The 26,670-nt window shown below is 35.4% G+C and overlaps 1 protein-coding gene across 1 annotated transcript in view; it reads right to left on the reverse strand.

Annotated features, from left to right (window-relative positions):
- Window positions 1–1,673: 1,673 nt before the first annotated feature.
- Window positions 1,674–26,670, reverse strand: part of NPAT (nuclear protein, coactivator of histone transcription) — a 39,988-nt gene continuing 14,991 nt past the window's right edge. Inside the window, exons 5-18 of the mRNA XM_012773727.3 lie at window positions 25,506–25,546; window positions 24,764–24,997; window positions 23,757–23,838; window positions 21,601–21,688; window positions 21,127–21,218; window positions 20,957–21,044; window positions 18,424–18,520; window positions 17,920–18,048; window positions 12,505–14,154; window positions 10,920–11,035; window positions 10,736–10,844; window positions 5,031–5,091; window positions 3,780–4,920; window positions 1,674–2,354 (exon numbers count right to left, since the gene is read on the reverse strand). Of these exons, the coding sequence (XP_012629181.2) occupies window positions 2,277–2,354; window positions 3,780–4,920; window positions 5,031–5,091; window positions 10,736–10,844; window positions 10,920–11,035; window positions 12,505–14,154; window positions 17,920–18,048; window positions 18,424–18,520; window positions 20,957–21,044; window positions 21,127–21,218; window positions 21,601–21,688; window positions 23,757–23,838; window positions 24,764–24,997; window positions 25,506–25,546 (4,006 nt within the window). The 3' untranslated portion in view covers window positions 1,674–2,276. The remainder of the gene's footprint in view (window positions 2,355–3,779; window positions 4,921–5,030; window positions 5,092–10,735; window positions 10,845–10,919; window positions 11,036–12,504; window positions 14,155–17,919; window positions 18,049–18,423; window positions 18,521–20,956; window positions 21,045–21,126; window positions 21,219–21,600; window positions 21,689–23,756; window positions 23,839–24,763; window positions 24,998–25,505; window positions 25,547–26,670) is intronic.

Consider the following 26,670-nt stretch of genomic DNA (forward strand, 5'->3'; position numbering starts at 1 on the left):
CAGGCAAGAGGATCACTTGAGTCCAGGACTTTGACGATAGAGAGCTACGATGACACCACGGCACTCCAGCCTGGGTGATAGAGCGAGACCATCTCTATAAAAAAAAAAAAAAAAAAGGAAAAAAAAATCATATAACTTTTCCTTCATCTGAAGAAGTTAAATAAACATGCAAAAAGAACCCTGGGGAAAAAATGGAAACACAAAGAATAAAGTAGAAACAGCATAAAATTGTTAACTTTAACAAGTGTTTTTGTCAGAAAAAGTAGTTATATATCTCATTTAAAAGGGAACCCAAACAAAAATTTTGAGTCAAAGACTTTATTTTTTCCCAAATTTTGTTTGGGTTCAATTTTAAATGGGGTATGACTAATTTTTTTCTGAAAAACTTTTTGTGTGTGTTTTTTTAAAGACTTCAGGTAAGATAGAGATTATGGATTTGCTCTTAAACATAAACAAAAGCTCCAAGTAAAAGTTGTCTTTTGACTTTATCTAAAAGTTCTTCGCTAGTTAACAAAGAATCTTGAAGAAAGTGAACTTACCTGTATATGAATTCTCAGTACTTAGCACACATAAATATGAATTGTATGAGAAAATCTGTAATTTTCAGCATTATATGAACTCCCAAAAAAGAGTACATAAAAATTGACTTGCAAAGGAATTTAATCAAAGTTTCTAAACAAGACTGCCAATATAAAGTAATTCAAACTTTTGAGGTTAATGAAAATATTTATTCAAACCTAACTGTAGTACAGTATCAAGGTGAGTTAAATAAACATTAACTGTATGATATTTAGTTCCTTAGGAATAGACCATTGCCACATCATAAAAATTTCTTACATCACATATTTCTGCGGTAATGTTCAGCAATTAAGACATGATTTCTACATTGAGAAATGTTGTATTGGAGTAGGATGGATTTATTTTTTTAAAGGCCTGGTACAAAAAAATGGTTGAGGAAAGTGACTCTTTAACAAAATATACACCATAGGAAAAAAATCCTAATATACTGATATTTAATTAAACAGAAAGCACTTAAGAGAACATACTTTAATATCTAGGCACAATTGGTCAGGTACTAATTATAATTTCTGTTCTCCTTTAAAAGTTTACACCAATTCTTTAATTTAACTGATGTGTATGAAACCTAAATGCAGAGAAGGCACCTCTCTCACTCTCTGTAAGTACCTTTTGAGAGTAACTTTTTATAACACTCTAAGGGACACACAGATAAAGCACTATATCCAATTATAGGTATAGTTATTTAACATACCCCATTTTAGGAGAAACTAAATTAAAATATAAAACTATGATTTCTCTTTTTACATCTTATGATGGACATGACTTTCTAAAAGGACACCAGAAGATAATCCTCCACACAAACTTTAACATAGAACAGATTTAAATTAAATGTGCATTGTTCACTACTATGTAAAGGGTTCTATGAATTAGTGCAATTCTTTAAATCCCCAGTATTTAGGGGAAAAGTATATACATACTATGAAATCTCAACTACTATAAACCAAACTTCTTATGGCTCAATAGTCTAACCACTTAAAAGTTCTGTAAAAAAATCTTAGAAGTTATAAATGAAAGATCAGAACACCCAATAAATGGTTTATAAAATTCTCTCTTTAAAACAAAGAGAATGAATAAGCAGAAGAAATAGTAAAGTGTAAAATTCTAGGAATATAATCTTTATTACGACTGTAAGAAGGGCTGATAAAATATTCACTCTAAAAGAAACCAATCAAACTGTTGATTTCTGATTAGATACTTTACTACCAGTTGAGGCGGTTATCATTTTGTGGTCCTTAGTGGCTATGTATTTAAACGTCTTGTTGAACAATTTACTGAGGGTGATTTCTATTTTCCTTCAAAAGAAGTAAGAAACTATTCCAGATGAATAAGCCTCAGAATTACGGATCATAAGAAATAAAAAAAAAACACAGTGTAAGAACATTAGGTTGATTTAACCTCTATTTCAACAAGATTTATACAATATTTACAATATGCAATTGTCAAAGCTATACAGTTTTGCAGATTGGCTTTACTTACATTTCTGCAAATGTTTTTTCCAAAATAAAAATATGCCAAGTAAGTTTATTTACAACGTAGGAAGCTGCTTCAGAAACAGCGTGATTTAGATATAAAGTGAAATTTCAGTACAATGAAAGTGCAGGTCATGCTTTCAGATTCTGTCAATATCCCATTCCCTACACTCACAGTTCAAGGGATACAAGTTTTAAATAGCTATTGTTCTTGTATGTTTAGAATGTTTACTCATCATAATGCAACGATAACAAAAATTTGTCCACATCCATTCCAGCTGGAAATGAACTGGGCAGCTTCTTTTTCTGTCAAAAAAAGAAGAAAAAAAATAAAAATAAACATAAGTCCAAAAAGCTTTCTTAATAAGTTCACCTAGAACACTATATGGTTCTTCTATATACTCGTAAAATTACCAAAATTTTATCTATTAGAATTTTAGTTCTACAGAGAAATAGAGGCAAGTTTTATTAACCCAAAGTTAATTAAATATACTTCAAGGTACTTCAATGTTACTTTAGGACAAAAGACATTACATAAATTCAGAGTGTATGAATGTTGAATGACACAAGATAGAAATGTTTTCCATAAGATAGCAATTGCTACTTAGAAAGCTTTGCGATATTAAGAGTAAAAGGCACTTATCAAGTTCCAAACACTTAATATGCACCATGTATTTTATATACATTAAATTCAGTCCTTACAATCTAAGATGTATGGTAACATGTCAAGTGATGAGGCTGAGACCCAGAGATGCTATAGACATAACCATGGTCACAGGACCAAAAGCAGTAGATGCAGGATTCAAATACAAACCTGAAGGGCAGCAAAGCCAAGATTCTTTTCCCAATACCACACTTCCTCTATAACATTTTAAACACTTACTTTCTATTCAATGCACTTAATAAATAGCTAAACAAACTTAAAATGAGTTCTTTCATTCGCCAATGCTATCCCTGCATTGCCTTCCCATAGACAACTGTGGTTATTAAAAAAAAAATAGGTAAATTTAATTTTTCTGCTGCTCCAACATGTTAATTAATATCTTTCAGGGCCTATGTTAGAGATAAAACATGGGGAAAAAAATCCAAGATCTAAGAGGAACAAAATAATTTTTAATTTGGTAATTCCACACAACAGTAGTTTCCCAATCTTTCATGACTATGTCGTTCTCAAAAAAAAATTTGGATTCTACCACGATAGAAACAAAACCTCACTTTTCCCAAGGAAGATGATGTTTATAAATAAATGCCTTAGCAATTGTTTTAAAAATACTATGTTTCACCTAGACAACTTCTCAGTATCACACTGAGAAACACTGCTATAGAATGTATTTTGTCAGGGCCAGGTGTGGTGGCTCACACCTGTAGTCCTAGCACTTTGGGAGGCTGAACCAGGAGGATCACTTTAGGCCAGGAGTTCGAGACCAGTCTGGGCAACATCGCAAGACTACAGTCTCTACAAAAAAAATTAGCTACTTGAGAGGCTGAGGCAGGAAGATTAAGCCCAGGAATTTGAAGTTGCAGTGAGCAATGATAATGCAACTGTACTCTATCCTGGGCGACAGAGTGAGACTCTGTCTCTAAAAATAAAAAAATGTATTTTATCAATCAAAACTCAAAGCTATCTTGACTACAATATTCAGTCCGTTAGTTGTGGCAAAAAATGCTTAATTCTCTGAGGATTGAAGGAAGGAAAAGGTGTGGCTTTGAAATTAAAACTTTCAAACTTGCCTTAATTTTCTTCTTTTTCATAGGTATTGACGAATTTGCAAGGTTTTTATTAGAAGTACGAGAGGTTCGCTCACGCTCATCTAATTCCTCAATTTTCCGCTTTTTTGTGGTGCTCCTTGAAGATGCTCTAAATTGTTGTGTGTTATCTTTTAGAGGAGTTGCTGAAGTAGTCCTAGAGATGGCTGCTCTGGAGAGAATCATTAAGGTGTGGGCAGCCATGTTTACACTGTTTTCACTGCCTGTTTCACTGGCAGGGCTGCAGGCAGGCAAGTCAGGAGTGACAGGAGGGACCATTACTTTGGGTGTGCTACTATCTTCACCAAAACGTCTACTAGAGGGGACCTTTATACCATCCGTAGGTTCTTCTTTATGTTTTTCCCCTGCCCCTAAGCCAGGTGTCCGGGGTACAGGTAAATCACTGCTATCAGCAAGCCGATTTACTGGGCTGTGCCAATGAACATCCTGTGAGATTTCTGTGGTAATCGAAGAACTGGCAGATTTAGATTGCTCTTGTTTTAGATCCTTCACAGCTGTACCTATTGAAATGACATTTTTACTATTTGAGGAGGCACCTTGTTTTTTGGTTACTTCTTGCAGTGAAGCTATAGTTTTCTCATTCCGTAAACCCCCATTTTGCTGTCCAATTGACAGTTTCGAAGTTTCTGGATTTTTCTGCCTTTCCACATCACTGCATAATTCATTCTCCTTATTAGCTGTTGCTTTGTGGAAAGATTCAAGCACAGTTTCTGTTGGTGAAACTTTCTTTTCTGACTGAGTTTCTCTTACAGTGGTATGTCGGCTAATGGCAGTTTCTGATTTAGATAAAATCTTAGGCATAGTAGGTTTCTCTCTCTCTTTTTTGATAGCATTATTAGAAGGGGGTTTTAAGGTGGAGGACACAGTGGGTGAGTCAAGATTAGGAAAAGAAATTGCATTTCTTTCTTTGTTTTGGGACACCATCTTATGGTTTGGCCCCTGTGTACTTGCCACAGGAGCAGCAGTGCTATCAAAACAGAGCACACGTCTGTGGCTTTCAAATGGTTTGCTAGCTGGCACTATATTCTCTACTGAGAAGGGAACAGTGATTTCTTCCAATTTTTTTCCAGGATCTGTGACCATATTCTTGTCAGAAACTTCAATTCTACAATAAATAAATAAATAAAAATAAATTATTTCTAGCAGCATAAAGAAATCCTGTGTTTTACATCTGAGCATTCAAATGATCTACGATAGAAACTACTTTATGCTTACCTTTGTGCAGGACATCCAACTGAGTGACTTGAGGAATCCACCAAATTATTTACCTGTTTTCCTGGAATTATAAATGAACATTACTGAGAGAAAGAATATACTCCTCTGAAAGAGGATGGAACAGATGACAATATCACACATCATGAAAACAAAATTTCAATGATAGCTAATATACAAACAAAACACTTTTACATATAGGTTTTCAACAAGCAGCTTTGTAATATATACAAGATGGCCACTCACACATTGCTACAGAGGAAATCGAGATATGGAGCAAATGACTTGCTTCAACTTCAGGCAAATATTATGAATCTAGTATTTGGATCTATGAATTAGTGTGCAATATGGCACTTAACGTACTGCTTAGATCCAAACAATTACTTAAAGAACAGATTATATCTATTTAAAATTCTGTCCATGTAACTGTCATGTTTATAAGTCTGTCACTCAGAGCACATGCTCTGGAGTATTAACAGTCATATTTTAATCTCCATAGGCTTCAGCATTTATGTGAGAGAGCAACAAGAAAGGAAAGCAAAGATGAGATCATGAAGGACCCTGTGTATTATGTAAAAGGTTTGAGGGAATCATTAAGAGTTAAAAGGGAAGATGTGTGAATAGATTTCTGTTTTAGAAAAATCAATCTGGCAATAATGTGTAAGATGGAACAGAGAGGAGAAAACTGGAAGCAGGAATTCTAGATAGATGGCTATAAATATTCTAGGTAAGAGATGATGAGTCTTAGAGATAATAATGAGCATTCATATGGATATGAAGGGTAAAGGAGGAATCAATGGTGACATTAACTAAGGAGGATAAAAGTAGGCAGAAGAGATCTTTGAGGAAGAAAGGTGAGACTTAAATATGTAGAGTTTAAAGGTCTTGAGTTACTTAACATTAGCAAGGAGGCCAGGCATAGTAGGGGCGCTCACGCCTGTAATCCTAGCATTCTGGAAGGCCAAAATGTGAGGACTGCTTGAGCTCACAAGTTTAAGACCACCCTGAACAAGAGCGAGACCCAGTCTCTACTAAAAATAAAAAAATTAGCTGGGAGTTGTGGCACATGCCTGTAGTCCCAGTTACTCAGGAGGCAGAAGCAAGAGGACTGCTTGAGCCCAAGAGTTTGGGGTTGCAGTGAGCTACGATGACGCCACTACACTCTAGCTGGGGTGATAGAATGAGACTCTGTCTCAGAAAAAAAAAAAAAAAAAAAAAAGCAAGGGAGGAGCATAATAGTTTAATGATGGTTCCAGAAGCCAACAATAGTATCATAGTATCAACAGTTATAGGGAAAAAAAGAATGGAAAAATTCCAATGCATATGGCAATATTAGAAGGCCATTGTGAACTTAGACAGTTTTAGTATTATAATTATAATAGAACATGAGAAAAGACAACAATGTCAATGAAGAAATGGGAGACTGAGAGGGGTTGGGGATAAAAAGTTGGCAGGTGGGACAAACCTAAGTAAGTTTACACAGCCAGAGGGGGGAAGAAGCCAAAAAATTAAAGTTGAAAAATATATAGACGACAGAATCTAGAGTACAAGTAGACTGCATTAACCTTAGAAAGATTAAAAGACAGTTATTTCTTTAAGGAAGAAAGGAAAGGGATACTGATAAGCTGGAAAATAAAATCATTGGCTAAGAGTGAGGAGGGAGAGATTAGATAGATTTGATAAAAGTCGTGCAAGTCTGAAAGAGTTTGAAGGGGGAATGGAAGAGAAATCAGACAGGCAGACATTTAAAATGATTGCCAAGTGGCAGGTGGGTGAGAAACTGGCATCACTTCTAAAGCAGCGCTAAGAAGCCAAGGTGTAAAAGCAGAGATGGCTGGTGGGACAGATCAAGGATTGTAGAGTAGCTGGTGCATATCCAGAAGAATGTGGATATGCAGGTTATTAAAAGTATCGGCCCATAAGTGGCCAATATAGGAGATTGTGAGCTCCAGACTCTTTAGGGAAGGAAGTGAATCCAGAAAGAAAATTTTAAGTAAAAGGTGAAGATTCAAATAACAGAAGCTATCACTGGCTGAAGAGGAATTCAATGGATACATGAAAATGAGTTGTTTTGTTTTTGTTTTTTTTTTGAGACAGAGTCTCGCTTTGTTGCCTAGGCTAGGAGTGAGTGCCATGGCATCAGCCTAGCTCACAGCAACCTCAAACTCCTGGGCTCAAGCAATCCTACTCCCTCAGCCTCCCAAGTAGCTGGGACTACAGGCATGTGCCACCATGCCCGGCTAATTTTTTCTATATAAATTAGTTGGCCAATTAATTTATTTCTATTTATAGTAGAGACGGGGTCTCACTCTTGCTAAGGCTGGTTTCGAACTCCTGATGTTGAGCAATCTACCCGCCTCGGCCTCCCAGAGTGCTAAGATTATAGGCATGAGCCATTGAGCCTGGCCGGAAAATAAGAGTATTTTGAGAGAAGTTACTGACCTTCTAAAATCTTGTAAGTCTAATAAGGAGAAGAATTCAAGGTGTGGGTATGGGAGAGGTTGCCTGAAGTAAATGTAAAAGTCTTAGGAGTGAAAAGGATCAAAGAACTCTGCAGGTGGATAAAGGACTGGGAAGGTTAACAACTGGGGCATTTTGTCATTCATGAAGATAGAAAACTTTAGGGAGAAAAGTCTGAGAATTAGGTGCCACAGTCATCAAGGTCCTGAATAAAAAACTGGTGTTATTTTACATATGGTGTCTCATTGAACAGAAATCTTTAATTTTGGAGTAGTTAGCCCCATCAAATGTTTCCATTTATAAATTATGCTTTTTCCCCTTTTAAAGAAACCCTTTATCCCAATGTCATAAAAAATATTCATACATATTCTTTTATCATTTAATTGTTTTACTTTTCACTTTTAGGTCTTTAATCATCTTGGAGTTTACCTTTGTATGAAGTAGGGATCTAATTTTTTCCCTACATAATGTATTTAATGATCAATAAGTCTCGTGTTAAACAACCCATCTCGTTCCCTCTGACTTCTGATTTTTTTTTTTTGAGACAGAGTCTTACACTGTTGCCTGGGCTAGAGTGCCATGGCGTCAGCCTAGCTCGCAGCAACCTCAAATAGCTGGGCTCAAGCAATCCTCCTGCCTCAGCCTCCTGAGTAGCTGGGACTATAGGCATGTGCTACCATGCCTGGCTAATTTTTTCTATATATTTTTAGTTGGCCAATTAATTTCTTTGTATTTTTTAGTAGAGGCAGGGTCTCGCTCTTGCTCAGAGCTGGTCTTGAACTACTGACCTTGAATGATATGTCCACCTCCTTGGCCTCCCAAAGTGTTAGGATTACAGGTGTGAGCCCTGACTTCTGATATTACTGTTACCTTGTACAGGGTCTCTGCCTAAACTCTATTTTGTTCCATTTGTCTTTTTGTTTTAAATATTATGTCTTTGAAATATTTTACTATCTGGTAGGGTGAGGTTGTACTCTGCTCTTCTGTCTTAGCTAACCACTGACTTTTATTCTTCATTATAGATTTCATAAATAGTTTTTCCCACTCCCCAAACTATTCTACTGGGATTTTTAACTAGAAATATATTAAATTTTTTATTTAACTGGGAAGAAATGAAATCGTCAAATATATGTTACATCTTCAAATATATGAACATGGTTCTACTCTTACTTATTTAGGTCTTCCTATGGATCCTTTAATGAGAGATTTCAAATTTTCTTCATTTCTAACATTTTTTGTTAAGTTACTTCCTTTGTATTTTATCATTTTTGTGGTTATTATAAATCATATCTTATTTTCTATCAGATGTAATAGTTGCTTATTACAGGCACACAAAACTCAATTTTGATAAGTTATTCATACCTGGTAATCTTGTTGAATTCTTATTTTTTTTTTTTTTGAGACAGAGTCTCACTTTGTTGTCCAGGCTAGAGTGAGTGCCGTGGCGTCAGCCTAGCTCACAGCAACCTCAAACTCCTGGGCTCGAGTGATCCTTCTGCCTCAGCCTCCCGAGTAGCTGGGACTACAGGCATGTGCCACTATGCCCGGCTAATTTTTTATATATATATATATCAGTTGGCCAATTAATTTCTTTCTGTTTATAGTAGAGACGGGGTCTCGCTCTTGCTCAGGCTGGTTTTGAACTCCTGACCTTGAGCAATCCGCCCGCCTCGGCCTCCCAAGAGCTAGGATTACAGGCGTGAGCCACAGCGCCCGGCCTGAATTCTTATTAATTCAGGTAATTTCTCTATTAACTCCCTGGAGCTTTCTGTGTAAACAATCATGTCATTTGCCATAATAGTTTTATTCCCTCTCTTCAAATCTTCACACGTTCAAATTTTCTTACTGTACTGTATGAGACCACATATGTATGCAACCTTGCATATGATGAAGTATAATCCCAGATGCCAGTGGGAAAAAGACAGATTATTTAAGAAATAATTTATTAGTGTGGGAAATGCTGGCTTGCTATATAGAGGTAGGGAATGAGTATTCCTGTTTTGTTCCCAACTTTAAAAAGAAGTCATAATGTTTACTATAGATAGCCTTAGGAGCTTTTATCATAAATGGATGCTGAACTCTACTAATTTTTTTCTGGCATTATAATAACTATGTAAGGGATAAAAACAAGTGTCAGACTGAGAAGACATTTGTGATATGTTACTAATAAAGGAGTAACACCTCAATAGACAGGAACTCTAATAGAGAAGCAGGAAAAGGATATGAATAAGCAAATGACAGAATGGGAAATAACAATTATTTACAGTAATAAGAGAGGATTCTATGGCACAGATTATCTACTCAGCAAAAGGTGGTAAAATGTGTGGCTGAAGAGAATTCATTTTAATCTTAATGTATTTTAGTGTGAATTTAAAAATAGTTTTGTACATCAAAGCTGTGATCTCCCTTATATTCTTACAATGGGGCTAAATAAATATATAATAAAAATGTTAAAAAAAAGAGAGAGGATCCTAAACTTTATTAGTATTCAGAATAATACAAAAGAACAATATGAGATACTACCACTTTACTTCCATCATAGTGGCAAAAGTTAAAATATTACATGGTATCAGCATTGGTAGCAGTGTGAGGGAAGCAGGTAAAATAATGATGTAAGTGTAAACTTTCTTTTCTATGACTCAAATTCTACTCCTGGGTATATGCCCCAAAGAATTTATCATAGAGGATAAGAAAATAGGTTAATGCAAGTGACAGATTCCAAATGGTCATTAAAAGAAATGAACTAGATACGAGAAAGAACATAAAAATAACAGAGTAGCTATAATATGACAAAGTCTAACAGGGTACCAATAAATCAAAATGTGACTCAAGCCTACAATGTGCCATAAGCTCTATCTCTGAGGAATATATAATCAAAAATGACCAAAATGACAGGCATATCAATCACTAATTACATATAGAACAATATGCAATAAATGCTACAAGAGCCTCTACAAGGGATTTTAAAGATGGGGATCAAGTCTAGAAGTTGGAAGGCAGTGAGAAAGTAGAAAGGATTTTATGAAGGGAAGAATTCAAGTTGTTCTAGAAAGTCTCTCAAAATAGATAACTTCCTTTAAGATTATGATTATAATAGCTATTTAAAAAATAATCTCCCACAACATTAGGTTTTAGTAGGTATAAAGCTATGTGATGATTTAGTCTATCTTTTCTGTTTCTCACAGCTTATTAGCACATATATTGAGAATTGTAGAAAGAAAAAAATTAATTAACTTAAAAAATGGTACCTATACAAGGCTTGTTTCTTAGTCCCTGAGCCTTCTGAGATTTTGGAGGGATGGGGAATTGAGGATTATTTCTATTGCATACAGGTGCTGCCAAAGGCATATGAAGGACCTGGAAGAGAAAAAACCATCAATTATACTATGTTTGCAAAGCTTCACTGCACCATTTTTAGTTCATAAATCTTACCTGCCGAGGAGGAGCAGAAAAGGTATTTCCATTCTGTCCAACAACAGATACTGGGATCATTCCTACCATTCCTTGAAGTACAGGCTGGACTGGAGAAGCAATTATTATGGCAGATCCTAAAAAAAAAAAATTCTCATTAAAATAAGATTTTCTCTTAAGTATTTTGGCACAAAACACCAAAGTAATTTGTACTTTGAAATAAATTCTAAGAACAATTGTTCCTTACAATCCATTCTCCTTTTTAAAAAATTGATTTGGGAACAACAGCAAGGCTAATTAATAAAAAGTTGATCCAAATATTAAGGCAGTCTTAATGTTATTCATTCATGGTAAACCATCCCAAGCAAGCGTAAGATGGTACAGCCAGGAGATATTAAAAATATATCTTGACTCCTCTAGAAAGAACAATGAAATTAATTAGAAAATGAGTGGTCAACATTTCAAGTCTGAACCTTATATCAGAAAATTAGAATGCCAAATGAATGTTTATAGCCCAAGACTATACTCATAACTCCTATCTATTATGTTATATAACCAAAACAAAACTATGGGGGAAAATTATAACACCTACATGGTCCTTAGAAGTCAACAATATAGTCTGCAGCAATCATAATTTAGGCCTGCCATATAAATGAACTTTTTCCTAATACTCTAATTACTGTCAGGTTGATCTCATTTTCATGCAACCTTCTGTACTCTCTACAATACCTGCCCATGCTTGTGCTGCTTCTCTTGGCTATAAAGGATTCTTTCCTTTAACTCCAAATCCTACCTTATTTCTCTAAGCATTAGCTCAAGCACTACATTCTCAACCAATTCTGACCTCTCCTTTATTTCATTTGTAACAGCATGTAAAACAGATCCATCAGGTTTAATAGTTACTTGTTGATATCTAAGCAAATTTTATTGTATATCTATAATGTAACAAAAAGGGAAAGAAGAGAAGCTTGACAACAAATACATAAGGAAATGTTGGGTCATGTGCCATAAGCTCTATGTTTGAGGAACATATAATCAATCAAAAATGACCAATATGACAGACATATCAATCACTAAGTATATATAGAATAGCATGCAATAAATGCTACAAGAGCCCCTATGAATAAAGGATTCTAAAGATGGGGATTAATTCTAGAAGTTGGAAGGCAGTGAGAAAGTAGAAAGGATTTTACAAAGGAAGGAATTCAAGTTGTTCTAGAAAGTAGATCAAAATAGATAACTTCCATTAAGAACTATAATAGCTATTTAAAAATTAGTCTTCCACAACATTGGGTTTCAGTAGGTATACAGTTATGTGACTAATTAGTCTGTCTTTTCTGTTTCTCAGAGCTTATTTATTAGCACATATATTGAGAACTGTGGAAAGCAAAAAAATTAAACTACTTAAGTCTACAGCTTACTAGATTTAAAAAAAGGTTTCACTAAATTAATTAGCTAGCATACAGAGGAGGCATAATCACAAATTTCAGAGTCTTTTCTCATGCCATCTATCCATGATTTGTTACCTCCTAATCAGTAACTTCATACACAAGAGACCCTGGATCCTAGGCCAGAGAAATGAACTTCAATATGTTGTTAATGTTACCTTGTGAAAAGTTTGGTGACACAGCTTGGTTGACAGCAAATACATTGTTTGACCTTGGTGGTGTCTGTAACTGAGGTGGTGAAGGCTGAGCAGTTAGAGGTGCAGAATTTCCAGGCAATACCACCACATTAGACTGACTTACAGTTGTTCCTAAGGCTGCTGGATCAGTCACGCAGGTAGCTATCAGAATGTTATTTGAACTGCCAAAAGTTGTGCTTGTGGCTGGCATCAACTGTATATATCCTCCATCCTTGGAAACACATGGTGTAATATTGGCTGAAAAAGCAATGCCATCTTCATTCTGAGTGTTGTTTATAGTAGAGTCTTCAGGTTTGAGTGCTAAAAGGTTCTGTTCCATCGAGGCTGAATCTACTTCAGTTGACACAATAGTACCTACAGTTTCTTCTGAAGACAGGCATTTAATTAATTCTGTATTTTTGGCAGGGGATTTAGTAGGAGAAGACAAAATTATGGTTGGCAAGTTTTCTCCATTGATACTAGAAACAGCACTGTTAAGTTCAGCATCTGAGGAAACAAATGGGTCATCACTAATGATAATTTTGAGAGAGACAATATTTGATGCATCTATCTCTGTTGAGTTGTCACTAGAATGTTTATCATCAGTATTTTGGGACTCAGGGTGAGAATCTCCCACTGAAGGACACACAGATTCTGAAGGAAGAGAGTGACTGTTTTCTATAGGATTACCTTCTGGAGGTATCAGTGCAACTTCCCCGCAGTTATCATTTCTACCTAAAGAGAGAAAAATAGCATCTTCTTTTACAGACGATGAAGGCTCTTGTGAATTCTCAGACTTGGATGGTTGAGTTTCATTTTCTGTATGATTTAACTCAACAGATGTTGAATCATTAGATGCCTGTTTAATTGAAGACATCGAGTCTCCAAGATGAATTTCTACTTGTTGTCCAGATACATTTAAACTTGAACTTTCAATAGATACAGGCAATATTTTACTCTGAAGTGCAGAATTATCTTGGCAATTTGATATTTGTGACATAACTGGTAACACATTGTTAATTTCAATTTTACTCTTGTGAATTTCACTAGGATCTGGTGACTTGGAACCACGAAAATTAGTTTTAAGTCTCACTGTATCATTAGAACTTTCACAAAATTGACTTTTTTTAGATGGCTTTCCAGTTAGTGAAGTATTTTGGGATAAAAGTTGAGAACCTTTCCCAGAGAGAATTAATTTTTCATTGTTAGTTTCACCACCAAGTGAAGCAAATGAAGTTATTGGTATATTAGCCTGATCAGGCTGTAATTGAGATTCATTCGGCACATTTGGAGACAACAAAGTTTTTTCAATCTCTATAGCCATTTCAGTTTCAGTGGACATGTGACTGGTGTATAATTCAGCACAATGCGGATTACATTCAGGATCAGAATTTCCTCTTTGGTTAAAGTCATTCAAATTAGGCACAGACTCAAAGGCAATGTCAAGGTTACACTTCTGTTCAGTAGGCATGGCTGTTTTAAAGGCTTTTTTCGGGATGTTAGAGCTTATTTGGGAAAAATTTTCCTGGGCTTCCTGTCTAATCACGTCATGGTTGCTGCCATTCTTCAAAGCATTTAATGTGTCATCATTCTGGTAAGATGTGCAAAATGGGGGCTGACCAGATTGACCATCTGCAAAATATCAGGATGGTGGAAAGACATGGTGAGTATACGTTCAGCTTGTGAGGTAGTCATCTTTACTATAAAATCTATTTTGCCAAGAAACTAATTTTTGGCATACCAGTAAGTGGACGTCTGATACGCTATATCCCCATTTTCTGAGTATCAGAAAATTTACAGGTACTTTCTAATTACTGATGCCTTTTTAAACAAGTATCAAACTGTTTCCTAAGCTTCAAATGACACAATGAAGGAACAAGATGGAGGTTAAAAATACCTAATATTTACCCATACAGTAGGTAAAAAAAAAAACTGGTTCTAAACAAGCAGTCTGTTTCAAAACATCGACTTTTCAACTTCTATCATTTCTTTTGACCTTAATTTATATACATATATAACATATATATATGAGATATATATATATATATAAATAAAATTATTTTTTTTCTTGGAGACAGAGTCTCCTGGGCTAGAGTATAGTGGCATCATCACAGCTCATAACCTCAAGCTTCTGGGCTCAACTGATCCTCCTGCCTCAGCATTCTTTTTTTTTTTTTTTGAGACAGAGTCTCACTTTGTTGTCCAGGCTAGAGTGAGTGCCGTGGCGTCAGTCTAGCTCACAGCAACCTCAAACTCCTGGGCTTGAGTGATCCTTCTGCCTCAGCCTCCCGAGTAGCTGGGACTACAGGCATGCGCCACCATGCCCGGCTAATTTTTTTTTTTATATATGTATCAGTTGGCCAATTAATTTCTTTCTATTTATAGTAGAGACGGGGTCTCGCTCTTGCTCAGGCTGGTTTTGAACTCCTGACCTTGAGTAATCCGCCCGCCTCGGCCTCCCAAGAGCTAGGATTACAGGCGTGAGCCACAGCGCCCGGCCTGCCTCAGCATTCTGAGTGGCTGGGACTACTAGTGCATGCCATCATGCCTGGCTAATTTTTCTATTTTTTTGTAGAGATGGGGTCTTGATCTTGCTCAGGCTGGTCTGTGACTCCTGGCCTCAAGGAATCCTCCCTCCTCGGCCTCCCAATGTGCTAAGATTATAGGTGTGAGCCACTGCGCCCAGCCAATTTATCAGATATATTCTTAATGGTGAAATGGGGCTGAATACATTTTGCATGATTGACATTTGATCTCACTGTGTACTGTTTAACATTCACACATTTACTGAAGATCAACCACATGCTTGGTACTAGGATACAAAGATGAATGATCCAGTCTCTGATCTGGAAGAGATTAGTCCAGTCAAGGAATCAGATACAGAACAGAAAGTCATATTAAAGCATGGTAAAAACTGTAATAGCATAGGAACAACGAAAACCTTTTTTTTCTTTGGGACATGAAAAGTATTATAAAGGAGGTATTAAATGAGATTTTGAAAAATGAGGGAAATATGATAGATGGAGTAAAAGGAAAGGGTATTTCAGAAAACACAGCATTGATACATTGATGCATCAATTTTGATACATCATCAATTTGATACAACATTGATACATTGTAAGACTGCGTCTTACAGCATTCACAATTTAGGACAGGAAACATTAACTTGAACCAAAATGAAAAATATAGGGAAAAAAACCCAGAAAAACATATGTCAAATATCATATGCAGTAGTTCCTCTTATCTGTGGTTTTGCTTTCTGTGGTTTCAGTTACCTGCAGTCAACTGCAGTCTGAAAACAGGTGAATAAAATACAGTAAGATATTTTGAGAGAGAGACCACATTTACTTAACTTTTATTACTGTATATTGTTATAATTATCCTATTTTATTATTATTGTTCACCATAGTTTCAGGCACCACTGGGGTCACGTACTCCTCAGATAAGGGGGACCGGACCACTGTATTCTGCTACTGTGACACTGGTAAAATAAGAGTGGGTACGGAGCACATTTAAATCCTTACTGTGGGGAGAATAGTGAAAATTGTGTCTAGGCCACATAAATTCAGAAAAAGTACTTTCCTAAAGACATGTGAAGACTTTCTGAGAAAACAGGATTTCAAGTTTCTTTTTTGTTTTTTTTCTTTTTTAGACAGTGTCTTACTCTGTTGCTTGGGCTAGAGTGCAGTGGTGTCATCACAGATCACTACAACTTCAAACTCCTGGGCTTAAGCAATCCTTCTGCCTCAGCTTCCTGGGTAGCTGGGACTATAGGCATGTGCCACCATGCCCGGCTAATTTTTCTATTTTTAGTAGAGATGGGGTCTTGCTCTTGCTCAGCCTGGTCTTGAACTTACTTCAAGCAATTCTCCCACCTTGGCCTCCCAGAGTGTTAGGATTATAGGCGGAAGCCACCATGCCCAGCCAATAATAGTTATCTTTGAGAGATATGGATGGAGGCAGTAATGACTGGGAAGAAGTATGAAAAGGGGTTTTGTTTGTTTTTCATTTTTTTTTAAGAGACAAGGTCTCACTCTGTTACCCAGGCTAGATTATAGTGGTGTGATCATAGCTCGCTGCAGCCTCAAACACATGGGCTCAAGCAATCCTCCTGCTTTTGCCTCCTGAGTAGTTGGACTAAATAAAGGTGTGCAACACCATGTCCAGCTAATTTTATTTCTTTTGTAGAGAGGGGGGTCTTGCTATGTTGTCCAGGCTGGTCTTGAACTCCTGGCCTTCCATTTCGGCCTCCCAAAGTACCAGGAGTACAGGTGTGAGGCAATTTATGTGCCCAACCTGAAGAGTTTTTGTGGTGCTTGGTAGTGTTGAAAAAAATTTTTTTTTTGACTTGGGAGATGGTTACTTGGGTAACTGCTTGATTCATCAACTGGATTTGATATATTTGATAATTCAGTCAGCTGTATACATTTTAATTGTGTTTCTGTGCCATGTGTGGTGTTTTTTTGTTTGTTTTTTCTTCTTGGAAACAGGGTCTCACTCTGTTGCCTGCGCTACAGTGCAGTGGTGTCATCATAGCTCACTGCAACCTCACACTCCTGGGGTCAAAGTGATCCTCCTGCCTCAGCCTTTTAACTAGCTGGGATCACAGGTGTGCACCATTGCATCTGGCTAATTTTTCTATTTTTTGTAGAGACAGGGTCTCTCTCTTGCTCAGGTTGGTCTTGAACTCCTGACCTCAAGTGATCCTCCCATCTCGGCCTCCTAAAGTGCTAAGACTACAGGCGTGAGCCACCATGCCCAGCTGCATGTGTGTTATATTTCACAATAAGACTACATTTTAAAAACATTTGGCATATATTTTAAAAATCTAAGATTGATTTATTCATTGCTTTCCTTCATTCAGTTAGTAGGTATTATAGGCTAATTATGTGCCATATGGTATTCCATGAGAGGCAGAACTGTAAAAACTGACTTACTTGACATAGCAGGAATATGCTTTAAACCTTATAAATCCTAAAATTCAAGACTGCCACCACAGTATATAATTTCCCCTAGATAAATGAGATATAGATGCCCAGCAGTCAGCTAAACTCACATACCAGGCTGAATGACACTCACAAATGAACCTTACATATTAGAGATTTGAATTTGTGCCTTAATAAAATTAACTTAAATGTTATAGACTTATGACCAACTATTAATACTAAATTGTGTATGTCAAGAATCTACTGCATTATTAAGAATACCAAAAATTCACCTTTTAATTAAAGTACCAAAGCCTTATACATTTTTATTAATGGAGAGAAAACAAAAAATACAAAAATGACCTATGTGGTAATTTGAACAACTTCCAAATTAAACAATATGTTCAGCCTGTGAATTTTAAGACTAATATTAAGATTTGGATTAATGACATTAACAAAATCAAATTCTTACCAGATTCTTCTGTTTCAAAAGAACCTTTAACTGCTAGATTAGTTTCATCTGCTAAGACTATATTGGGATTGCTTTCCATAGGCTGACTGGAAATGCTTTGTGATATATTTTTATTATTCTTTGTTTTACCTGTTAAATAGGGAACAGGGAAATAATTAGTTACATGACTGAAATAAAAAATAAACATCCATTAATACAGCTTAAGAGTGGTCAAACACATGTTAAACTTTGGTTTTATTTATGGTTTTCTGGATGTTTATAAAATGTTACTTTAAAAAGACAAAAAAACTAGCCTGCTCTCCATTTTTATAGCTGAAGTTTCTTTAGTAAAAAACAAAACAACAACAAAAAAACCCTTTTAAATATCCCTATAATGTTTGGCATTAATGAAAATAGGAGCTTTTTCAGATGCTCTGGGGAATGCTGTTCCATTTTGGGTAAGTTACCAAAAAAATTGGGGAAACTTTCTTCTTCTAACGCCCTTGAAAGAAATGGTCTACTTACCATAGTCAAAGAGATCAAAGAGTGCCTGAAATGCTGGGTCTGATTCTGTCTGTTCCAATATATCCTGTATAGCTTCTTCAGACATATGGATTTCACTCTGCAAAAAAAAAAAAAAGAGTAAGGCACAATCGTAACTGAACTTAAATGGTTTTATACCAGGAAAATTAGACATTTGATAGTTCTGACTTTTTACATACAAGCATTCCCCTTCAAGAAAAATGCCTTCTGATTATAATACGCTTATTTAAAACAAATTGAAACAAGACTAGAAAACAGAAGGTGAATGTTCCTTAATTCCACTTCCTAGAGTTAACTACTTTGGCAAATATAATCCTAAACATTAAAATAAAATGAATATATGGACTATATATGTATATAAATAGAAATAAAATCATACCATAATATAATGTTCTTTAATCAGCTTTTTTCACATTAGTTTATTATGGAATGCTTTATAGGTCCTTCAGAATAAATCTATTTTATCCCTTTTAACTATCTAGTTTGGTTTCTTCATATGAAATGTTTTCTTCAAATGTTAGACAATTTTTGCTTATCTGTTCATATTAAAAAGTAGCATGGGCCAGGCACGGTGGCTCATGCCTGTAATCCTAGCACTCTGGGAGGCCGAGGCGGGAGGATTGCTCAAGGTTAGGAGTTTGAAACTAGCCTGAGTAAGAGCGAGATCCTGTCTCTACTAAAAACACAAAGAAATTAATTGGTCAACTAAAAATATATAGAAAAAATTAGCTGGGCATGGTGGTGAATGCCTGTAGTCCCAGCTACTCGGGAGGGTGAGGCAGGAGGAGATCCACAGGAGATTGAGGTTGCTGTGAGCTAGGCTGAAGCCACGGCACTCTAGCCCGGGCTAGAGTGAGACTCTGTCTCAAAACAATAACAACAACAAAGAAAGTAGCACGATGACAGAATTCAACTTGTACCCCCTAAATCTATTTAAAAAGAAAAAATAATAAAAGGTACCAAAAGGTACCTGTAAACTCTGTGCCAATGGTTGGAGGAGATGAGCTTGCCAACTATAACCTAAGCTGTAGAAAATTTTGTAGAACCATCTGTATTTTCAGTTCTTTTCTTTTGGGCTAGTCAGATTTCTTGCTGGTAGAGTTTATGCCTGGCAACAGTGTTTCCAGGGGAGCACGGGAATGGGGAGTACACATGGAGTTTAATTAATTCCTAAATTTTGCATACTGTCACCCTGTTTGTAACCTCTTCTTTACATTTACTTTAAGAGGTACTGGTGCTACTTCTTGAGACTTTTGTGTTGTAAATTTGTGTTTTTCTGACCATTGACTTTACTAGGTTAGAACCCTGGGTGTGCTAAGTCAGGTACCACTATTCCATTTTAGCTTTCAAAAATGTCCTATTTTGTTCTTTGTCCTTGTGTGTTCACGCTTTTAAAAAATCCCCTATACTGTTTTAAAAACTGTTATTTAAATATGAATTTTTAACTTTTCACAAATATACAATATTATGACCAACCAAAACAGCAGGTTCTATCTTTGCTTTCTTATAATCCATCATAGTATTTAACAGAGTACCCTGATTATGGTCATCACCCGATATATCTGTGGAGAAAACATAAGGAGCTGGAGAATATAAAAATTTACGAGAATATGTATTTGTTAAAGACAGAAAAGGCTTTTTAAAGAAGTACTGGCAGAAATGACACATAGAAAAAAAAAAGGCACTTGGTTTATCCAGAACTCAAGTGAAAGAAAACCTGCAGTAATGAATTCACATGGTGTGCCAATAAAAATGTTTACATTGTTCAAAGGCCCAGGTAAAAGGATTGCTACAATCACAGCTTCTCCTCACAAAGCAAATTTTGCAAATGAACAAATCTTAAAACATACTGTTAAATTTCTCATTTACCAGCTCATTCTCTTTTGTATTTATCATCACTGAATAGCAAAATTGACTTTATCCCCTATCTTTCTTCTCTTAGTGGTAAGCCTTACACAAATATTCAGTTAGTACCTTTGCTTTTTAAAAGTCTCTTGCAAATTTTATTTTGTTAAATATTGCTTGGATTCATTATATATCTTTAACATATTATTTCATTATTTCTTTAAATTATTATAGTTTACAGCACTGTGCAAGAAATGCAATTTATATAAACACTGTATATGTAGTATTGTTACTTATTACACACAAATATACTCACTAATGAATATTTAAGTATTAAATACTTAGAAATCCACAACTGATTGTTGCATGGGTGTAATAGAGTATTTACTGATATCTGGCAAAGCTGGTTAGAGTTATTATATGGGTTAGGAATGTCTTATTATTTTTACCATTTACCAATATAGACTCTGATTATTTGAAAAGTTACCATCCAACATGTTTTCAGGAAGGGATTACCTTTGGGTAATGAAGAAAAGCTGCATCTTATTATTTTAAATCATTTTATACAGCTAATCTGTTGGCAATCATTTTGAAATGAAATCAAAATACCATCAGTTTTAAATATGAGTATATGTACCACACTCACACAGACACACACATGCACTCATACCGGAAGTCCCAGAAGTTCATCAATTGAAGTCTCTGGCTCAGTAGGGTTGTTATCTGTTTGTTTAGGTACTTGAGCAATATTGTTATCACTGTAATAAAGAAAGGAAAATCTTTAGTATAGTTATGAAATTAGGCAAAAACAATAAGGCATTTTAAACATATATAGCTTACCTAGTCAAAAATTTATTAATGTTTTCTGCTAGCTTTTCTTGAAGAGATTTGTTGCTTAGTATTTTTTCTCGTGCATTTTCAATAACCATTTGCTGGAAAACAAGGTCAATATTAGCAAAAAGATAGGAAAGAATATTATGTTATTTACTTGAAAAGAACCTATCAATAAAAGCTAGACAGCTTTAATAAACCTAAGTAGAAACCTGAACATAACACTTTAAAAGTGTTTTCACAGATCTTTCACCATCTTTTTCTTCACTGCTTACAGAATGGTTTCACATTCTTTAGCTTATAAAGTTTTTAATAATCTTACAGTAAAATGTCTTATCATGTTAAATAATCCAACAACGTATTTCCAGTTTTCTAAACTTACCACTGTTTCTTATTTGGGGCATATATACACACATTTGTGTATGTATGAGTATTTTAAAATTCAGAAATATTTAAAGTTGCAAAGTATGGGAAGTCACTTACTTTCTCTACTGCAAATGCGTTTGGATCCTGGAAATTCCGTATTGTTGAATGAGGGCCAGACAAAGTGGTACTTTTCCTTTGAGATTCACTGAAACACATTTGAAAAGCTTGTCTTTTAATTACTATGTCTAACAGATTGAAAGATAACTACGTATGCAAACATAACTTTTAAGATCATGGTAGAACAGATACAACTGTCCCACCATATCCAAAGGGGATTGCTTCCAGGCCCCCTGCAAGTACTAAAACCTGCAAATAAACAAGACCCATGATTTGCCCTAGGGAACCCGTGTATATGAAAAGTTGGCCTGCTGATATATGTAGGTTTCACATCCTATGAATATTTTATTTTCAATCCATGTTTGGCTAAAAAAAATTCAAGTACAAATGGACCCATGCAATTTAAACCTGTGTTGTCGAAGGGTCAACTGTATTTGTGGCAGGAACAAAGGGCAGTAAAGTAGAAAAAGCATTACTAGGTGAGAGGCTTGGATTCAGAAAAAATGAATTTGAGGAATAATTTTATCACTTACTAGCTATGTGTTCTGAAGCAAGGTAAGCTCTGACATTCTCACCCATTTTATCATGGGCTAGATTAACTGCATTATTGGATTTATGGAAGAACGGAATGAAATTAAGTACATTTAAAAACTTCATTAAAAAAGTCAAAGTTCCTGTGAACAAATGTATTCATTCATTCATTTATTTTTAGAGAGACAATCTCACTCTGCTGCCCAGGCTGGAGTGCAGTGGTGAGATCACAGTTCATTGCAGCCTCAAACTCCTAGGCTCAAGCATCCTCGTCTAAGCCTCCCTAGTCGTTGGGACTATAGGCATGTGCCACCATGCCTGACCATTTTTGAAATTTTTTGGTATAGATGGGGGTCTTGCTATGTTGTCTAGGCTCTTAAACTCCTGGCCTCAAGCAATCCTCCCACCTTGCTAGGATTATAGGCATGAGCCACTGTACCTAGCCTTCTATAAATGTTAGATATTGATATTGCTATTTTATCATTTTATGTGGGTAAGCAAGAAAGGTTATAATAAAGGAGGTTGAGGTCTTCAAGGAAGACAACCAACATTAAAAACTCTAATTAAAATACCCACAGCTTGGCAGCTGAGAAACCAAAGAAAACATTTGAATCTGTTATCTCTCTTTCCTTAAATACCCTTCAAACAAACACAGATTAAGTATGACAGAAAAAATTTTTCTCAAAGACTGTACATGAAAAGGTTCTTTTATAACTTTTTAATTTTTTAATTACTTTTTTTAGACATGGGGTCTTGCTCTGTAGCCCAGGCTGGAGTGCAGTGGCACACTCATAATCACTGCAGCCTCAAACTCTTAGGCTTAAGCAATTCTGAGTCTGGCATTACACACTGGAGCCACTGCACCTGCTGTACCTGAAAATGTTCTTTTTTTTTTTTTTGAGACAGAATCTCACTCTGTTGCCTGGGCTAGCTAGAGTGCCCTGGCATCAGCCTAGCTCACAGCAACCTCAAACTCCTGGGCTCAAGCAATCCTCCTGCCTCAGCCTTCCGAGTAGCTGGGACTACAGGCATGTGCCATCATGCCCGGTTAATTAATTAATTAATTTATATATATATATTTTGTTTTTTAGTTGTCCAGCTAATTTCTTTCTATTTTTTTTTTTTTTTTTTAGTAGAGATGGGGTCTCGCTCTTGCTCAGGCTGATCTCGAACTCCTGAGCTCAAACAATCTTCCTGACTTGGCCTCTCAGAGTGCTAGGATTACAGGCATGAAGCCACCATGCCTGGCTAGACCTGAAAAGATTCTATCAACTGATTTAGGACTTTAAATGTGCATTTGTGGAACATAAAACACAATGATTTTATATTCATTTTAAAAATACTTATTTCAAAAAAATCTGAGATAACATCAGTTATAAGATATATAATTCTATATGTCACTATAGAAAATCATATTTCCCATGAAACAGTGGTATGCCATTAAGTGAAGGATGCAACCCAATTTTAAGGAGGTTAGAATGTGGGAAAAGATAACTTGTATTTTGGAATGGTTCTAATAGCAGATTAGAATTTAATCCAGTCTTGCTACTTTATTCACAATGTAAGTATCCTGGTGTATTAAAAAAAAAAACTATTGGTAACATCCATTTTAAAAAGCTTTTTACCTTTTGCGTCTACCAGGAGACATTAAACTGCCATGAGCTTTCTTTTCCTGAGGACCAGGAATGACATTTAAAGTCTCTCCAGCTGTATTTCAAAGAAACAAAACAATAAGCCAAGGAAACTGAATAGTTTTCTAAACTTGCAATGGGATAACATACAATGATTATTATTTTATATTAAATTCGGTTAACATTTGCTTACTATGTGCAAGGCATGGTAGAAGGTATTAAGATTAATAAAATATAGTCCCTATGCCTTAAGGTTTTACAGTAAAAAAGTATAGTATAGTCTCACCAAAAACAACATGGCAAAATGGAAAAACTGAAAGAAGCACTAAGTGTTCTGCGTATAGAGAAGAACTTAGAGAAAAGATGGACAAATAAGGGAGATCTTAATAGATGGCAATACATTTTAGCTGCACAATCGAGAAAGAAGTCTAGAGTGGGAACTGAGAGAGTTGACCCCTGTATTTTAATTACAATTCTATTATTAACTAGCTTTTTGTCCCTTATGACCATGTGTTTTTAATAGTTTCAAGTATACCACAAACAAGATGTACCACATGATCTCAATGTGTATTTCTAGCTCTAAGATTCAGCCAGGAGTACGTAAGATTTCTAACATGTAGAGACGGAAGTGACAGGGAAAGACATTCCTCATTTTAGGAGGAGAGACTGATATGAGCAAAGATAAGAAGGTGGTAAAATATAATGTATACTCCATTTAAAATCAAATACAACAGGGTCTCTTCTATTAATGCCAAAAATTGAGAATTAGAAGAGTTCAAGGTTGGACTTCAGTTAGAGTAGAAAGAATCCTAGATTAAAATGTCTCAGAATTAATATACTTATTTTATGGCAAATCTACTTAAAGTCTGTTCTACTACCAGTCTCTCTCATCTCGTTTTTTGGCCATAATTTTGTACTATGAGTATACAAACATTAGTATATCATCTCATTCATACAATTTGATTAATAACAAAGTTTAAGAGAACAAAATTTATACTTACTGGTTACAGTATCTTGTGACTGTGAATGGTTGACCACTACAAAATATGACCTCAATGGATTTGAAATTTGGCCACTTGGTCGAATAGCTTGTGTACCTGTCAAAGGAGAAGTGGTAAATTGTCCTGAAAGACAAGGTAAATTCATCAACTCTGAATTGACGGGAGCTGCTGGAGCTGCTTGAGATGCAAGCCTTCTCTGTCGTTTGAGTTCTGCAATTCCACTTCTTGTTCGAGCTGAAACATATGAGCATTTAAAAAATTAATTCAATGTCATAGTAGTTCAGGAATTTTAAGAAGTCAATATAATGCATACTAAATAACATCTTATATCCTATAGATTAAAAAAATGGCCCTCAAATAGTAACTAAATTTATGCGACAATTTCATAAAAAACAAACTAAAATGAATACACTCAAGCTTTATAAATCCAAGAGTACATTTCTTCTAAAATAATTCATATTGATAACACCCCCCAAAACTAAGAAACTCAAACTTATGGAATAATAATTAAAAGAAGATACCACATGAGAGCTAATGAGAAATGTAGGGAGTACTTAAAATATGTATTTTTATGAAAAATGAAAATATTATTTCCTAATATAACTGTACTTAGAAAAACAGTAGTTCAAACAAAATATATACCTGGCATACATATTATATGTATATTGTCAAATAAAATATCAGATAGTTTAAGTTTGAAGTAATTCTGAACCTTGTTTATAGTTTAAAGCTGAATACCAACCTCTCTGATTGGCAGCAAACCTTGGGGAACTTTGCATACTCCTAACAAATAAAACAAAGTAGTTATCCATTAAGAAATTTTCATTGCTGATATACACTCACTATGATTTAGTTACATTCAGATCTGAAGTAAGTTATGATTTAAAAGGCAAAAGATCTCTCTTAGACAAAAAAAGACACATTTTTTGGGTAAGCAACTCTGATTTGTTTTAGGAGAAAAACAGTGGTATGTAAAAACACATACATAATTTTTTAGAGATAGGGTTTTGCTCTGTCTCCCAGGCTGGGGTGAAGTAGCACCATCATAGCTCACTGCAACCTCCAACTCCAGGGCTCAAGTGATCCTCCCACCTCAGCATCCCAAGTAGGTGGGACTATAGGCATGTGCCACCATGCCTGGCTAATTTTTTAATTTTTTGTCGAGATAGGGTATTGCTATGTTTCCCAGGCTGGTCTTGAACTCCAGGGCTCAAGTGATCCTCCCACTTCAGCCTCCCAAAGTATTGGGATTACAGTGTAAGCCACCATGCCTACCCCACACATAATTTTAATTATGAAGTTTCTATCCAATGCAATATGCATTAGAATGCCTTGACATTACATTAAGAATACAACTGACTTGACTTTGGAAACTCTATATCTAAGTAAGCTATATACAAAGCATAAAATTTTTAATTGTCTTTTATAATTATAGAGATGCATTCCCACAGAAATTCTGATTTCACATGACTGCACACATAAATACTTTAGAGTCCCAAATTTGATGTCAAAGGACATGCTGCTTTTATTAACTTTATAACTGTGCAGTTATTTTATCCAACCTCTAAAGAGGCAAAGCAAACATATAGGAGAACTGATAGTTCAAGTTAATTCTTTTACTATAGATTCACCCTCCCATGTATTTGGTAGTTGCAGACACTGTGCCATTATCCTAGAAAAGGTATCAGATAAGTTTCCACCACCAAGAGCCACAAAACTTACTGAAATGAATGAAGCACTGTTAATGACACATAAACCAACCTTGGAGAAAACTTGACTAAGAATCCATTCTTTTTATCTAATACCCTGCCAATAAAAATATCTAAGTATCTTACACAGTATTTATAAGTATTTACTAAATTATGAATGTCTTTGGTGATTATTTGTAAGGGCAAAAAAGAGAAGAG

This window comes from Microcebus murinus, chromosome 4 (genome assembly GCF_040939455.1).
Source record: "Microcebus murinus isolate Inina chromosome 4, M.murinus_Inina_mat1.0, whole genome shotgun sequence".
NCBI lineage: Eukaryota > Metazoa > Chordata > Mammalia > Primates > Cheirogaleidae > Microcebus > Microcebus murinus.